Source organism: Malurus melanocephalus, unplaced genomic scaffold (genome assembly GCF_030028575.1).
Source record: "Malurus melanocephalus ecotype Western Australia unplaced genomic scaffold, MMel_1.1 scaffold_995, whole genome shotgun sequence".
NCBI classification, from domain to species: Eukaryota; Metazoa; Chordata; class Aves; order Passeriformes; family Maluridae; genus Malurus; species Malurus melanocephalus.
The window spans coordinates 58,879-75,969 of record NW_026624227.1 but is presented as its reverse complement, the minus strand read 5'-3'; the positions used below and the strand labels follow the sequence as shown (position 1 = coordinate 75,969).

The 17,091-nt window shown below is 42.4% G+C and overlaps 1 protein-coding gene across 1 annotated transcript; it reads right to left on the bottom strand.

Annotated features, from left to right (window-relative positions):
- Positions 1 to 10,239, bottom strand: TIMP3 (TIMP metallopeptidase inhibitor 3). The gene is made up of 4 exons (XM_057386558.1): positions 10,126 to 10,239; positions 4,899 to 5,010; positions 3,832 to 3,953; positions 1 to 3,201 (listed from the first exon to the last, which is right to left on the bottom strand). Exons 1-4 carry the CDS (start codon positions 10,213 to 10,215, stop codon positions 3,004 to 3,006), a joined length of 522 nt encoding a protein of 173 aa, XP_057242541.1. The 5' UTR covers positions 10,216 to 10,239; the 3' UTR covers positions 1 to 3,003.
- Between the last annotated feature and the right edge of the window lie 6,852 nt (positions 10,240 to 17,091).

Sequence of the window (17,091 nt, the reverse complement as noted above, 5' to 3'; positions counted from 1 at the left end):
TCGAGGGATGCCTTCAGGCAGGTCCTTAATGCAAGCACAGGCTGAGGCTTAGCCCAAGAAATGCATGTCCCTGATAGCATGCACAGAAACAAAACAAAGAAGCTTCCCAAAAGAAATGTATTTTCACTGGATTTTTCCCCCTCCTTTTGGCTCCACATTTTGAAAAGCCTTAACAACTGTTTCTTTACACAGCAAGGGCAAAGATTTGCCACCAAGATTTGCCTCCAGCCCTGCCAGTCTAGCTGTCTGCACCTCAGAAATATTTTACCATCTGCAAAACAAAATGGGAATATGCTTCATTTTCTGGTAATGCATCTGCTGTTTTGTTGTTTACAAAGCACATAGCTACATTATATCCTACTTAGGGACACAAGTCCTCATAGTATTAGAATGCAAATATTTTCACAATAATTGAGTGCAATACTGTGATGTCTCAGCTAGCAAAATGAATCAGTGACAGGTAAAATAAGCAGAGCTGCAGTTTACTGCAAATTCAAACCAACCCTTTACTGCATGGAGGGGCATTTTCATTCAGCCTTCCCAAGCCATGAGGAGTGGCTGCAGCTCCAAGGGACGCTGGCTTTGCCATGTCACTGGAGCTGGGGAGGGCCATCTCCAGCAATGCCCTCTCCAAAGAGTGCAGAGTGAGGGGGGCTCCATTCTGCCCTCAGGGACTGGCACAGGCTGTGTCAGCACAACTCAGACAGAGATTGTTCCACTGGGCACAAAGCCCAAACCTGGATTTTACCAAAAGGAACAACATTCTGAACCAYCACCTGATCCTGTGACACTCTACTGTCCCTCTCATCTCCAGCCCACAATTCAGGGCAGTCACAGGGAAGAGGACTTCTGAGGAGTGTTCAAAGTCTGAATCACAGGAAAATCCAATAGACTTTCAGTGTATTTTGTGCAACATCGCCACTCAGAGCTGCTGGGGAAAAAAATACACCACCAGCAGCAGCCCTAGGCAGCTCTGCCATCGACTCTGCCAATGCCCTTTAAAGTTCAGGCTAAATGAAGCTTTTTGCTGCAACAAGTCACTCAGCAAATGGGGCATTTCAAAGGATGCACATCTGGCAGAGCTCTGGTGGCATGCAAGGGACACAAAACACATCAGGGCCCATCTCAGGCACCCTTTCTTTTCCATTTGGCAAAGAGGTTTCAAACAATTCTCCAGTAACTGAGGCCACTGACAGTAAAATGCTGTATTGCCCCAAGCTGAAGTCACTGCAAAAACTTTTTCCTGKTGGTGGCAGCTCTGCTTTCGAAGTGGAATGAACAGAAGATATATGGAAACTTAAGATAAATAATCATAATAATACAAAAATGAAGTTAAACACAATCTTCTCCCTGCCCAAGCCCTCCCCATCCAAAACTCRGTCACCCATTTTGTCAACACCCCTTCTCCACCATCATTACAACTTAAAATACTTTTATTTGATAAGAAAAATTATATTATAGTTTTCTTAATAATAAAAAAAAACCAAAATAGAATGAAAAAAAAAAAAAACTTCTCCAGTCAACAGCAAAGCACAAACAGTAAGGCTTCTCCTCCCACAGGAGTGCAGGACATGGGATGAGCACATGCATAGGGCTACGAAACACAGCACTTGACACAGGAGAATCCTCTGGGCAGCTGAAAACTTGATGATCCCAGACAACACTTGTTAGGAGACACTTTCCTTGCCCAGCCCACACACATTTCCTTTCACTGTACAAACAAACACAGCTATTGTAGGGGCAGGGGAGGAACGTGGAGTTACAGAGGAAACACTGACCATTGCAATACTGCAGATACACTGGAGCTTCCATRGCTTCAAAGCAACTCACCGACTCGGAATGTCAATATTTCTGTCTTCAAAACACAATCAAACCATTCTTTTGTTTATAACACCAAAAAAATCCACGTCCTGTCAAAAATAGCTTATGTCATTACRTGTATATACATCTTACTTCAGCAAAACACTATTTTGGCAATATATTTTTTTAATAGTAAGAGTTCTAGCAAGTCTCCCCTTTCCCTCTTGCACCTGATTGATTTACAGTTGTTATTTTTGCATCTGTTTGGTTTAAGGTGTTCTCACGCTGGTTTTGCTGTTGAAGCTAAGCTGCAAAAAATTCAGGGGCCAATGCTGCTCAAAACAGGAAGCCACAACCCTTCATCTGCTCTGCTGTAGTTGCATTTACCTCCCTGAAAACAGGGGATAGGCCTTTTGTTTTTGAAACAACAACAAAAATACTATATACTCTCTCTTTTTATTCTGGGGAAAGCCAGAACTTCAAATGTGCATTCACACTGTGACTGACTTAGCAAGAGCAGTCAGTCAGCAATGCTTTTAGCAGAGGATGTGCTCAGACACACCAGGTAAAGTCTCCCACTGCTGCAATCAATCACATTGCAATCTTTCTAATAGAGGAAGATTTCTYTCAGATGCCATTTTGTCCAGAGTGTAGGCTGGGTTTCTTTCCATTTTGCTTCATTTGCCTGATTAATCTGATCAATGAAATCTGTTTCCCTTGAAATAGATTTGTCTATGTATTTTCAGCACTTAGTGCATGAGGAAGGGTGATAGGAAGCCAGCACATAGAAGAATACAGTGCCTAATTGGCATAGTTTTTAGATTTTTGTTTTCCTAAAAAAATAGAGATTATATTGCTACAGCTAATGATACGTGTAAGAGAGCAAGAGCTCTATCTWTTTTTTCCCCCTCCCATTTTTCCCTCTGGTGTGCAAAAGTAAGCTCCAAAATGTTGTCTGATCAAATGAGTGGTATCAAAAAATGGAAAAGGTAATTACAAATTCAGTAAGGTAGGACAGACTTTTTTCTCTCCTTTCCTTTTTTTTTTTTTTTTTTTTTTCCTTTTTTAAGTGTTCGAAGTGCTAGAATTTGCATGAAAATAGGCACTAATTTCATTGTCATCATCATGATCTGGTAAGAGTTAGTGTCCAAAGGAAGATCAGCCACAAGTAAGGAGAAGGGAGGTGAGGAAAGGGCCAGCTGCTCAGGGATCTGTGGCATTGATGATGGTTTTGTCTGGAGGTGCCCATCCTCTGTACCAGCTGCAGTAACCTTCCACCCTCTGGATGCAGGCGTAGTGCTTGGCTTGGTACCCTGAGTGGCCRAAGTTGGAGAGCATGTCTGTCCAAATGCACTCGTTCTTGGAGGTGGCAAAGCAGGGCAAATAGTAGCAGGGCCTAATCTGCAATTGGAAAGAGAAATCAGCTAMGGCCACATGGAAAAACAACATTATATAAAATGTCTTTTGAACAGAGTCAAGTGATTCGAAATTCCACTCCCTCAAACCTTGCTTACTAATCCAAAATTCAGCCTCAGTTCTGTAAGCACATAAGCATGTGCTTAGCTTCACACACACAGCTAATTCCRCACTCAAAAGGGCTTTTCAGGTGCAGAAAAGTTGAGCTTATGTCTATGTTTTTGCAGGCCTGAGGCCATGTGCAAAAGTCTTAGTTCCAGTGCCAGRCTGTGAGGTTTTAAGTACTCAAAATGTTTACACAGGAAAAAAGGTGGGCATATCTTGCCAAGCCCTTGGTACCTGATTTCATTCACCTGCAAATGATTCTGCATGGATTCTGAAAGCCTTCCCCAATCTCAATTAACTCCAACACGCTATTAAAGGCAGASACTCTGCATTTTTATTTGACTGTCCCTTCTCTGGTCTCAACACTAAAAATGAGCTGTACTACGTCTCTGTAAAAATTGTCCTCCATTTCTCTTCCTGGTTGTTCTCCAGCATGACTGAGCATTACCAGCCAGGGGCAAAGGGTTCTTGGGTTTGAAGGTGTGAATTCCACGTTGGAGGCACACAAACCTTGCAGCCACAGCCCAGGTGGTAGCGATGGTTCAGTCCTTTGCGCTGGGACAGCGTCAGACGGTCCCATTTCTCGTACCAATTACACAGCCCAGTGTAAACCTTCCCCTCGTACACCCGGCCTGGAAAACAGACACACGGTCACAAGTTAGCACTTCTCTCCTTTCCTCAGATTGCTAATGCTCTCAATATGTTTGGCTGCAGCTGCTGCCCAGCAAGTGCTTTGTTTTTATGAACTGGTTCAGGAATCYGTGGCAGTGAGATAACAGCACTTGTGAAAGGCAGGAGCACTGTGCCRGCTGTAAGCACCACTGGCAACGTGCAGGTTAGAAATGCTGTCAAACTCCTCCTAACAACAGAATAAATGAACTGACACCTTCATTAGAAACAGGACATTTTTAATACATTTTTCTGTTATAATGAAAAATTGTGACTTCATTTTGAGCCAGAAAGACAAAACGACTTTTTTTTTATTTACACTTCACATTTCTGGGGGAAGGGAGCATTCAGCTAAAAACTGGTGTGTGTTTTAGCCATGGGGAAAATTGCCTTCCTACTCTCTTTCCTTCTTTTATTGGAACAAATAGACATATACTGTAAAATTATGAGCCAGCTTTTTTTTTTTTTTTCATTAGAAACAGGACTTGGCAACTGCCACATGTCCATCCCCTTGCATCCCTCATCCCAGCAGCCKGCATTTCTGCAGCTCCTTCCTAAAATGAACTCCCATTTCTGACACAGCCCAGCAGCACCAGCTCCCTGTGACAGACACACCAGCTCAGGGATAAATCAGGAGCTGTGCACTGTCATACAACAGTCACAGCATGCCTGGGCAGCAGATCCACTTTAGGAAAGAGAGGGGGGATCTAGGGAGTGAAAGGACTCAGCATTGTGGAGTAGTGAACTCCAGAATATTGCTGGCCATCCTAACACTGAAAATCATCTACATGTAGATTTTCATGTAGAAAAKCATCTACAAAGCTGTCTGCACCACTGCCCATGTCCTCAGCAGGTGGATGTACAGAACAGAAGAGGTTTTGCTTATGGAGAAGTACAGGGTCCTTTACCTGTAATCAGATATTGGTACTTGTTGACCTCCAGCTTGACTCCACAAAGACTCTCAGACGCTTCTGTGTAGATGTACTGCACGTGTGGCATTATCTGGAAGCCCCTGTACATCTGGAGAAACAATAAAAATGCTTTAAGTCATCTTAAGAGGACAAATTTCACTGAAGATTCTTTACAATTCACATTCCTAGTTTGTGGTGGTAAGCAAAACTAAATTTTCTGATTTTTACAAGAGTGAGGTAATAATGACACTGGCTGGATTAATGGAAGACTCCCTGGTAGATCTGCTGGTAAAGCAGAAAAAYCACCTGCTAACGAGCCATTGCAATTCAGCACAGGGAGCAGTTTTTTCCCATTCATATTAGTTCCAGTGGCACTGAGTGAACAAAGTGCCAACGCTGCAAGCTCTGCCAACAWCCTGACAATTTTTTTCCCTTATAGAGGTCATAATTAGGGAGAAATAAAATTAGTTCAAGCTTGGAATCTTTCTCCTCTATGTGATTTAAGCAGTTTCTTCCAAACTAAGGGTTTTTCTTTTAAACAAYTAGCCTATTTTCCAGTGTTGCTGCTGTAAGAGTTTCAAACCTTTGGCGCTCGATTGAAGTCATCAAGCCAGGCACCTCCTTCTCAAACACACAAACTTCTGCTGACCTCAGCAAGACTGAATGTTTCTCTAACTCAATGAATGCAGACATAGAATTCTACACCATCTTCTAAAATTAGCCCCGTCCTGATGGGCGCCATAAAGAAAATAYCATGTGTACATAATTGCTCTGCACTCCTTCTCCTTCTTCATAGTCTCTCTTCCAGCTCGGTTTAATGGCAACATGAGCCCACAGATACACTGCACTTGGATCCAGTCAGAAATCAGCACATGTCCCCATCTGACCTGGCCTCACTGCTGCATTTTACAGAAACTCCTGCTCACCTGTTAGCACCATAATGGAGTCTTTACATAGCACTGCACCATCAAACATATCCTAATTTTGAAACACAGGAGATGATTTCCCTGAGAGTTTAAGCTTTAAAATTTTCCTTTCGAAGCATTCAGTCACTCTCTTCTCCCYGCCAGCTCCGTGAATGGCAAATATTTAGTAGTTAAAGAAACAATAGAAGCCAGAGAGAATCAGAGTTTCCTGGCATTTCCCAGCCTATCCTTTTCTCTCTTGGCTTTATTGATAGACAACACATTCACATTCAGTTTAGGAGTAAATATTAATGTGAGGCRGAAGAGGACCAGAAAATCCCAAATGACCCCAGAGCTACAGATCCTTGCTGCTGTGTCACCTAAGCTGTAGTGTTCTTCTCCAGGCTGCATTCTAGCTCTTGAAGTCCCCTATTATCCCAGGGTATTTCACCATGCCCCCATCTTCTTTAAAAACAACACATTGTTTTCTTTCTGAAAGGACATCTGTTAATTGAACAGATTTAATGCTAGGCCCAAATCTTCCATATAAAACCATAAAAAATGAATACTAATCCTGCKACGCTGAGAGGCCAGATTATCTTTGGAGCATCTACAGAATGTCAATCACAACTCAGTAACAGCACTGCTGTGTACAGTAAAAGACATTCTGAAGAGTTTGCATTTTCCAGCCTTTCTTCTACACCCAGCTAATAGGCAAGGCAAATATTTTCTTTAATTAATCATACTGTAGCAATGAAAACTCTTAGATCATGCTTGAAAYAGAACATTGTGTCCATACGTGGCCAAAACCTTTCAATGGCTATGGAAGAAGTGAACTTTACCTAATCTCYGCTTTATCCCTGCAGTTTTCTTGGTATCAGATGACCTACTCATGTTTTCCTATCGCAGTCAGAATAGCTGGAGATTGAGATTCTGGCACAAGCATCCTGTCTGCCCTTGGGTGAGTTATTTAGCCCTCAGACACTTTTGTTTTTTGCCTCCCAAGGCTGGTGTGAGGAAAGGCACACAGAACAAAGGTCGTGTCCAGACCCCCTTCTAGTGGCTGTCACACCAGGATCTGGATAACGCTATCTAAGGAGATAAGAACAGCTAAGATAACACCCTTGGTGATTTCCTGTCCCCACAAAAGTGTATTTTTGGCAATATAATAATGCACAAAGTATCAGCAAGCATGGCATGGTGATGTCTGCTAGTGCAGCTCTATTTCCATCTGTGCTGCGTTCCCCTTGCATTCACACTGCCTCAGAAATGCACAGCAAACCCTGCAGTGGCTCCTGCTGCTCAAACAACTTCACCCTGGAAAACTGTTCATGGTGTTCCTCCCTCTGTCCCGCCCATGAGAAGCTGTACTAGATCCCAAGAGCTCGGAGTCACACCTTGCCTAACCTTCAGCTCCTAAAATACAGGCAATTCACACCAATTAACATCCCCTCCAGTCAAATGCCAAAAACAGACACCTCCAGAACAACTCAGCCCATCCTAAAATATCTGTCTGCAACTTGTGGGCTGAATTACACTTTGGTGGCTCCTGTCTCTATCCATTGACAATCAAGGCAGCAGGAAAGACTCAACACCTCATTTTAGTCTGTCTAAAATTAAACTAAATTAATCCTACCCCACTTCTTTCCTCTTGGGACTATCACATTTCCCCCYGTAGACTCATTTTACAGATAAGCAACAAACCAAGGGAAGTCTCCTTGCTTCTGGCAGCCTGTGCAGAGTGCTGCCATGGCCAACCAGGACTGTTTGCACATGGAGGAGAAATATCTTATCTCCTTGTTTCCTTTGCAGTTTCCTGAAATAGGCTGGGGCCATTCTCAGAATGCWCTGCAGGATCACAGAACATGGAGGGGTTAGATCAGTCCTGTGCAGATTTATGACATGTGAGCTCAAAGTGTTCTTRTATTTAAGAAAGCAGCGGGGGGGAGGCAGAAGTTGTTTGAAGAAGCAGAGACCTTTTCAGACAGCAAACCTGAGTGCTGGAAAGCCTGGCACTGCTGTGTCCCCAAGCTRCTTTAGTGAAATGCTGCACGAGTTCAGGAATGTTAGTGAGACCAAGAATCTAACCTGGCAAACTCCAAGGAGCCCCTGAAAGAAGTGCAGAGATTGTTTAAGGCTTTCAGGGCTTTCCACAGGCAATTCACTGACAGCAGTGGAAATACCAGGATCGGCACACCCTGACAGACTAAAAGCCTTGTTTATTTTCTACCTGCACGTGCAGAGGAGTTTATGCAGACTGACATGTTATTTTATCTTCAGAGTTATTCCCATGCAGCTGTGCAGAGCCAAAGGACTCCTCAGCTCTCTTTTCAGCAGGAGGACAKTCAGCTTTCACTGCAGCAAACAAGGGAGAAATTTGCTGCACACTGTGAACTGCCCCACTGAATGGATCTAAATCCCTCTTTATACTGAAGTCTCTAAGTTCAGCAGAAAGACAGCAGGGTTTCCAAAGAAGACACTTGGTCTGTGGTTTGTTTATGAAGAACTATGTCCTCCGGACATTCCAGTTGTACTGAGCACTTTGCTTCAGGTTCCTTCCTGCAAAGGTCACAGTTAAACAYCCAGTGCCACATCCCACCACCATCTCAGCAGCAGACACAAGGGCAGTGTSACCAACACATGATTTCCTCTTTAAAATCCCTCCTGCTTTTGTTGGACACACAGCTTCCTAACAAAACACTGTAGAAATGCTCCAGAAGAAAGGCCCAGTGCTGCAGAATAACCCAAAGAAAACAGCCAGCACAGGCTCAGATTTCTTATTTAGTTAGAAGAGGGSCTAGTGTTGTGGCATCTAAAGGGTAGTAATTAATTTTAGGGACTACCATTGTTCTTAGATCACTGCTGCACCCTGTCCATGGTCATATGTTAGACAGGAAGCATCAAACTCTTGAGAAGGAGAAGTGGTGGCGCTGGACAGAGCAGGATGAAATCAGAAAGAGAGGCTGATGAAGCCACTGCAGCCTGTGGGCACTGAAGGTACAGGGTACACACGCTGAGCTGAGGAGTCACAAAACTGGAGAAAAACAGCACAGAGTGCTGTGAGCCTGATGAGGCTGACAGCCATAAAAAAAACCAAAAAAAACAGTGGCAGTGTTTTCTTATTGTTGCCAATATAACCAGTTCATTGGTCTTTTTAATTTTTTTTTTTTTTTTTTTTGCAAATATGTATCTCCTTTGGAATCTTACAGAGCAATTTTGAAGGTAAAGGAAGTTAATAAGCCCAGCACCTCATCCCTGTTATTCAAAGTGCAGGCATTCCACTCTTGTGGAAGAGCCATGCCAGGAGCAGATTTGGCTCAGTGCATGGTTTTGGGACAGCTTATGAAACAGGCTTTGCGTCTCCTCCTCCCTGCTGTCGTGCTTAGCTATAAACTGCCTTATAAAGAGACTTACTGTTACAAGGCAGGCAAGTGACTGGTTTTTTCTAAACCTTTACTTTGTCTAATATGTTTCAGATTTCTGCAGTCTCTGCCAAGCTTTTCCATTCCCTTTCTTTTTTCTTTTTTTTTTTTTTTTCCCTAAAGACATAAACCAGTCTTATGACTGGAATGGCATTGCCAAGAAAAACAATCTAGGGCTGATTTTTAGCATTACATAACAAGGGGGCAGTTTATGAAAAAAAATCTAAGTCCAAAGCAGCAGGTTGAGTACAGTTTATGCAGGAAAGAATTAGAGGTCTGAAGAAAGGTACTAAAGAAATCACGCAATTGGTGTAGTTCTGCCTCTTTTAATCTCTGAATCAATACTTTACAGCTCTTCTGAGCTGACAATATTTAAAAGCTACAGTGCTCCATTTAGCTTTATATAAAGACTGCACTATATAATTTTCATTTGTTCTGTAYGTGGAAAAAATGCCATCATCCTAACTGCTGGTCACAAAGAATGCATGGAAAGAAGAGAAAAAAGTGCATTCTCCCAAAGCTGGCAGACCCCTACCATAATTTCCTTCTTGGATTTCATGAAAGGGCTGCATGGAAAAGCTGGAGTTTCAGTCTAACATGGTGCATGCTGAGCTCCAACACAACTTGAGCACCTAGAGAAATCCATCTGGTGTCTTTTACCACCACAAACATTAAAATAATGGAAGAATTCAGGCATTCAGCACTGTGTGTCAGCAATGATCTCTTCCTGCTCCTTTCCCCTCTTCAGGCAAATTTCCACCAACTGCTGGTTTCCTTCCACTTTGTATAGCCAGGAGAAAAACCTGAGGGGCTGTTAAGTATGAAAGTGTTTGTAACTTCATGCTGATTCAATTCTTTATCATATGKACAGCCTTTGTGAAATGACTGCAAMCATACCTTCATCTGCTTGACCGTGTAGCGCATCGTTCCAAACGGCCCATCTTTCATCAGCTTCTTCCCCACCACTTTAGCTCGGATCACTGTCATAAAGGGAAAAAATACAGCAAATTATAGACAACTTTACCCAACATTTATGCCATATCCTCCACTTAAAAAAAACCCAAACCCTAAACTGTTAAATAATTATCCTGTCAAATAAACAAAACTCCAAGTCAACCTTCATCTCAATTTATTCTAAATCTCCACASAGTGAAGGCATGTAAAATGGGATGCCAAAGCAGGTATTTATTTAGAGGAAATCCACTTCTTTGTGAAGAACAGGAACAAGCACTATTTGTGGTTAAATCTCATTGAAATCTGCAATGCAGACTGTAGCTGGGACCAAGACTGATTAAAATTTTTGCACTAAGCCAAAGTGATGAAGTTTGCAATGTATTAACTCTCAATATACACAATGATGTTCAATAGGACACTGCTTTTAAATTGCTCTTTATGTGCCCAGYRTAGCTTCTGTTTCCCAATAAACACAAAACCACAATACAGTGCACTAGAATATCCTATATCTGGGGATTTYGCTACAATTGTACCTTTGAGGTACCACAAAACCAACAAAAGTTCCCGTGAACAAACAGCTACTGTGCAAAAGCAGATTATTCAGCAACCATCAATGGCCAGTGAAAGCCTCCAGAGCAGGCAGATGTGACCTGGAACCAAAGCTGACCCATCAGACCTTGTACACACTGCTGCATTTCCTCGTGGGTACCAAGGGCAGGTTGTGACACAGRTGTCACCTCTGTACCCCACATCCACCACAGCAATGTCACCTGAKCCCAACCCATCGTGGATAGGGAGTTTCACATCCCATAGATACCGATTTTTGTCATTTTGATCTAATGGGCAGTTCACAGACGGCCTTAATGAAGTGCTCATCTATTTTTGGAGCATTCCACATACACACAAAAGAAAATTGTAAAAACTGTTCTACTGATCCTCTTTGGTTCTACCATTACCTGCTCATCTCCGTAGAGGAGCAAAGCTTAGGGACAGGGCAGGCATTATTCTTCTTAATCCATCACAGAAAACCAACAAAAAGCAGGGAGGCACAGAAGGGAGACAAAGAGGTGGATGCAGGAAAATGCAGGGAGCTATTTGCATTACAGCAAACAACAGCAGCAAAGTTCAGGGGTACAATTTGCAGAATATGTAGATATTAAACAAGCATCTTGTTGTGCCTTAGCTTATTTAGGTTTCAAACATCTGCAGAAGCCCACTGGAGGAAATAAGAAAAAGAGAAGGCTAAGGTTTTTTTCACTACCTAGAACCAACTAAGGAGGGAAAAAGCTTCTCCTAGCATTCTGAATAATCAGAGGAACAGATAGGKCTGGTTTTATACACCAGTTCCTGGACCTTGTTCCACAAGGGTGGTGTGAAATGAAGACAAATCCACTCTGCTCTGATTTATATCCTGTGCTTCAGCCAGACTTGTCAAAGAAATTTTATACTAGGTAAGACAGTCCTGGCTTCGATTCAAAGAATCAACAAAACCTTCTTTCATTGAGTGTAAAACTTTTTTTTAACCTTTATTTCCCAGTGGCAGTAAAAGCAATTTTATTGATTCGTCTATTTAACAAGTTGTTCTGACTGCAATTTACTCTCCTCTTCTAACTTTAGTAGCTCTACTGGACTATGTGCTTGAGGACTGGAAATAACTACAGAATTAAAATCCACTTGCTGCCCCCAATCACCACAACCTACAAAGCTACAGAAAACAGACTCTCCAAAGGTCAGGGAGAAAGAACAGAGAAAGAACACAATTCCCTAAGGCTTTATGAATTCAAGGAGAGCTCACTAACACTGGAGCCTATACCAGAGAGTGTCAAAAGTCTTATGTTCATCTGCTGCATCTGATMCACTGAAACTGAAAAAACAGGTGTTGGCCCAGCCCTTCTAAAACCAACAAAGCAATCTTGTATCTTATTGACAATAAGAAATATACTAAAAGGCAGCATTACAAAATGCTAGGGTTTCCAAATCAGAACACAGTTAGCATAAGATCACAGGCATATTCTCAGCTGCTGACAAAAGCCACCATTTTCTTCATGTATTTCACTGCTACCTTGTCACTCTTCAACTTTGAGTTAAGGGTACCACAGCCACATCRGACAGAAACTTTGATTTGTGGACTAATCAACAGCTTCATCAAACATTCAAAATGCATATCCCCAYTAGCACGTAAGAGCATTCCAATWTTAATTAATTATACCCTTGCAAACWAGTAGAAGGGTCTGTATTTTAGTATTATTGCTCCCCAGTAAAATTGGAGAACAACCATCCCAGCAAATTTACCTCCAAATGCCATGCCAAACCTTAGTGTGGGCTGTCACTTCAAACCTTYTGTAAATGGCTCAAGCCCTCTGTTCTTTAGAGAAGTTGCCTTTATCACCTCAGTGATAACTTTTCTCGCTTTACTGAAGAGCTCRAAATGAACAAAGAACCCACTTTGCCTCATTTTTCCCATATGAAAGGAAAAATCAAGCTGTTAGCCAAGGAGCAGAGGATATTCCAGCTCAAGTCTATCACCTGTGATTTGGGAGGTGAAATTCCCATCCCATGAGGATTGGATGCATCTGAACCACTGGAGAGAAATGCTGGATGGACAGGAGTGCTGAGGTTGTTGTTGCACTTGTATTTTCAGCTCCCTAAAGCTCCACACTTGTGCAGTTCCCAGTCCCTGTCTTTGCCCCTCCAGACCTCCATCCCCATTTATATGGGCCACTCTTCACCCCTGGCCAGAAAATAAAGATCATTTTGCTCCTGACTGAGCAGGGCCATGCATACCAGCCAGAAGAACTTCTCACCCTCTGCAAATCATGTCAAATTTACAGCATTTCTGTGGCAAATTCAGTCCATGTTAAGTTAATGATGTCAACTTTTACTCCCACTTCTGCTTCTTGAGCAAATGAGGCAAAAGGTGCTGGGGCWGCTCTCCTGAGCTCCTCCCTTCTCCTTGAAGCTCCATTACAGTCCTGCTATTACTGATGAGAAACTTTATCCCACACAAGTGGTCACCAAAATAGCTGCATATTTTTAAACCACAATTCCTTTGAAGTGCTGCCTATGAAAATAGTCTTGAGATGAATGTTTCTCAGTACTTTGGGGTTTCAGGTCAGGTCACTTTGTGGGACTGGAGCAGTTGGCAAGGTCTCATGCAGGATTTGTAATTATTTATGAAAAGCTAAATTAGACAAGGATATAAATCTTGATAAGATAAGCATGGCAGCCATGCCATGATACAAAGAGGAGAAAACACATGCACTGCTTCTCAACATTTGACATGATTAAAAAATTGAGGGAGAAAACATCCCCTCGTGAAAGGAAGGAAACCAGGCATTTAGATGACACTCTAAAAAAAAATTAAAATAATAACTTGCTGTGTTTGAGCACTCAAGAAAAACTATCTAAGAATGTATCATGAATGATTTGTGTATTTATATCTTTTTCCTGCCATTTTGTGTTTTTTTTTTGTTTGGTTTTATTTTTTTTTTAAATGTAAACTAGCTTGCTGGTTAGGAAAACAGAGATGGACCAGATTTGCCAGGAGTAGTGCAGTGCCCWCAGCTAATGGTTTGTGTTTCCCTGGTACCTCTAGTGTGGAACAAACTGTCTGCAGGTGCATGTATACACACAAATACAGGCAAAAATCATTTACACCTTTTCCAAATGTCACTGGATGAGGTTCTATAAAGGCAAAAGAGTCGGAATGGGCATAGGAGAAAAAGGACCTACATGACCTTTTATTTGCCCATTTGCATACATATCTAACTCAAGGACTCTTTAACTCATTACTACTCTGTGGTATTTTCTCAAGGGTTCACAGGRAGAATAGGCCTAAAGGCAAGATATGGAGCAGAACAGGACGTTGATTTTCCATCTGAGATGGCAGAATGCATTCTTTTCACAAGTCACAGGGCAGAAAAACAGGCACTGAGAGATTAAGACATGCACTTGCCAAGCTGAGGGAAGAAAACAATACATGAAAAGGCTACCAAAATTAGGAAACAACATATGAAAAGGCTACCAAAATTAGGAAACAACATATGAAAAGGCTACCAAAATTAGGAAACAACCCATGAAAAGGCTACCAAAATTACCAAATAATGTCAAGCAGGCACACACATGTGTGTTCAGTTTCTCCCAACCAAAAAGCAAAGGCATCAAATGCCCTGGTTCAATCCAGCCCTGTCCTTTATCGGGGACAGCCACTAGATGGTGACCCTGTCCCAAATGTCACCTTCCCCTGATGGCAGCAGAACAGACCCGGGCTAACGCCACCAATTCCAGCTCTTGCTCAACTGCACCAGCAGAACCAGATGCTTTCAGACAAGTGGGCTGCTTGGCATCCATAAACAGCATTTTAAACAGAGCCACACCCTATTTAAACACAGCCCAAACCTATTTCCCTCGTGACCAATTACCTTGAATGGCTCAGGAGAGTAACAAGTGCTCCACGTCTCATTATTGTTGCAAGGATTTATTTTATTGGTGTGCAGTATGAGTATTTGTAAGTGACAGCTTTGGCTGAGATGCATGCTCACAGCATTGAAGTGARTGAAGGATGTGCAGGACTCATGTTGTTTACTAATGGACATGGGRCAAGTTATTCTCCCAGGCCATTCTCTGAGATTCAAACAGTGCTAAATAAAATATACAGGGAGCAGCAACGTGACTGGGAACTGAAGAAAAGCTCCCTCTGTTCTGAGGCCACTGACTGCACCAACACTGAAAAACGCTGCTTTAACAGCACACACATGACATGCCAGGGAGGATTGTTGCCATTTTATTCATCCAAAGACTATACAAGGGTTCACTTCCAAGAGCCATTTACTGAGACTTTTTACCAGCTTTACTAGCAGCTCTCTGATTTGATCTGCCTCACAAGAAYCCCTTTCTGTGCTGTACGTGCTGGGGGGCTCACAGCACACAGGGCTGGTATGTTTTAGACTCCTGAATGTACCTAGCACACTACAGAAATATTAGTGACATTCACGGGGTGTCTCCTSAAGTGCAGGATGCTTTCACACACACATGTTTTAGTACTGGTGCTGCTCAGATGGAATTGCTGTCTCCCTTGCTCACTCTCACAAGATGCATTCCTGTCCCCCTCCCCCGGGTGATCTGTTAGCAATTACCACCAACACTCTGGGCTGCCCCARAACCAGAGGACCAGAACTAAAGGTGGATTCTGTCCTTTGAACTGGAAGTATGGCCCGACTCCATGCAGCCTCTTGGGARGCTCTGTTAAATCGCCTGGAGCTGCAGGCTTCAATAGCAGCAATTAGCTGGTGCCTGCTTTAGCAGGGGGAACAGATAGCAGCCCTTCACCCATTCCTCCACTTCCACAGCAAAGAGAATGGACAGGGAAATATTGATTACTGCAGGGGATTTATGAAGAGAGGAAAAAACCAGATTCCTCCTGTATGATGATCTGTTAATACTGAAAGTCACCTCTGCCTCCATAACCAAACTGGAATTCTTTTACAAAGAGGGTTGGATTTGAAGGTTTCTTGCAAAGCACAAGCTGAAAAAAATACCATAGAAGAGCKTGCTTTTGCTTCAATCCATCATGACCTTCATCCAAAGCCAAAAAAGGCAAAGCAAACCCCTTYTGCTTTGTCTTGGAAGAAGTCAAATGCAGCTGTGCTGGTACACAGCATCACCAAAGAACTYCATCAAGGAAGCAAAAATAAGTATAAAGGCTCACTGCTGGTTGCCTTCCTTTCATGCTCTGACCAACAACTAGTTCCCAGCACCAGTAATCCAAATCTTGACTTTTGAAAGTGCTTTCAGGAACACTAAATGTGCAAGAGCACCTTCTCAATACCATTCACCTCTGCCAGTCAGTCACCACATAAATATCACATTGTCAAGGACTTGTGTTTACGTCAGCAAGTGTGTAGGTAACTAATAAAAGTCTAACTAAAAACAGGAAAACAAGACACAGCTTTCCTTCCCATAGTCTAAGCAGAACTATGGCATTTACTTTGGGCCTTTGTTTTACAGATCCAAAAMCACTTTTCCTGTGCATGGCACAGCAAGTCTGTTTGAAGGCCACCTAAAAATAAGTGGAAGGCAATTAAATGGGTTTGTCCAGGCCTAAGCTCTGTATAAAACAACTGATCACAACTGCACTCGCTAAATATTAACCACATTTCCCATCCCTGCAGATTTCTTTGCCACTGAGATTCTGTTTGCACGTCATGCTGTGCTGCTTGTTTTCTAAACTGCAAAGTAAGGAGGGATACAACTCTTTTATACAAGACTATGATCACGTCACACGTTCTATCACCTCCAAAAGTATGGACTTCTCTAAAAGGGCTTTACTTGGGAGAAAGTGAATCCTCCCAACAAGAYCATAAAAATTAAAGAAACAARGTYGTATAAAACAAGCACAACTTGGTGAGTGCTTGGTATTTCMCCTGGATACAACCTTTCTGACACCAGCAGTATCAAGCATTTTTCTCCTTCCCTGTATGGTCCATCTCACACTATGGAAGTCCAAGCACCTTTTGAATTGCATTAGAATCAGGGAGAAAAAAAAATCTGTTAGATAAGACTCTTCAAATTCTCTTCTAGGCATCTTTTTCAGGTTCCTATATGCAACTTGGTTGAAGACTCTTCAACTGCCCAGCACTGTCCCTGCATTTAACTCCTGATGTTAGCTCCCTTCCTCCCTCCTTAATAAAACTGCTGGAGGAAAGACCAAATGGAGAAGGAAAAAGGGGTGGATCTCAAATTCATTTATATCCATTTCGAAGATCCAAGTAGAATCTCTTAGATTCATATGTGGATGTTAGTGCATATCAAAACCAGCTTCAGGAAATCCCTCATGAAAAACACAGAAGCTAGAGGAATAAAAGAAGAAAAACCCCACTGTCTGTTGTTTCCAGCTATCACACCTACTAA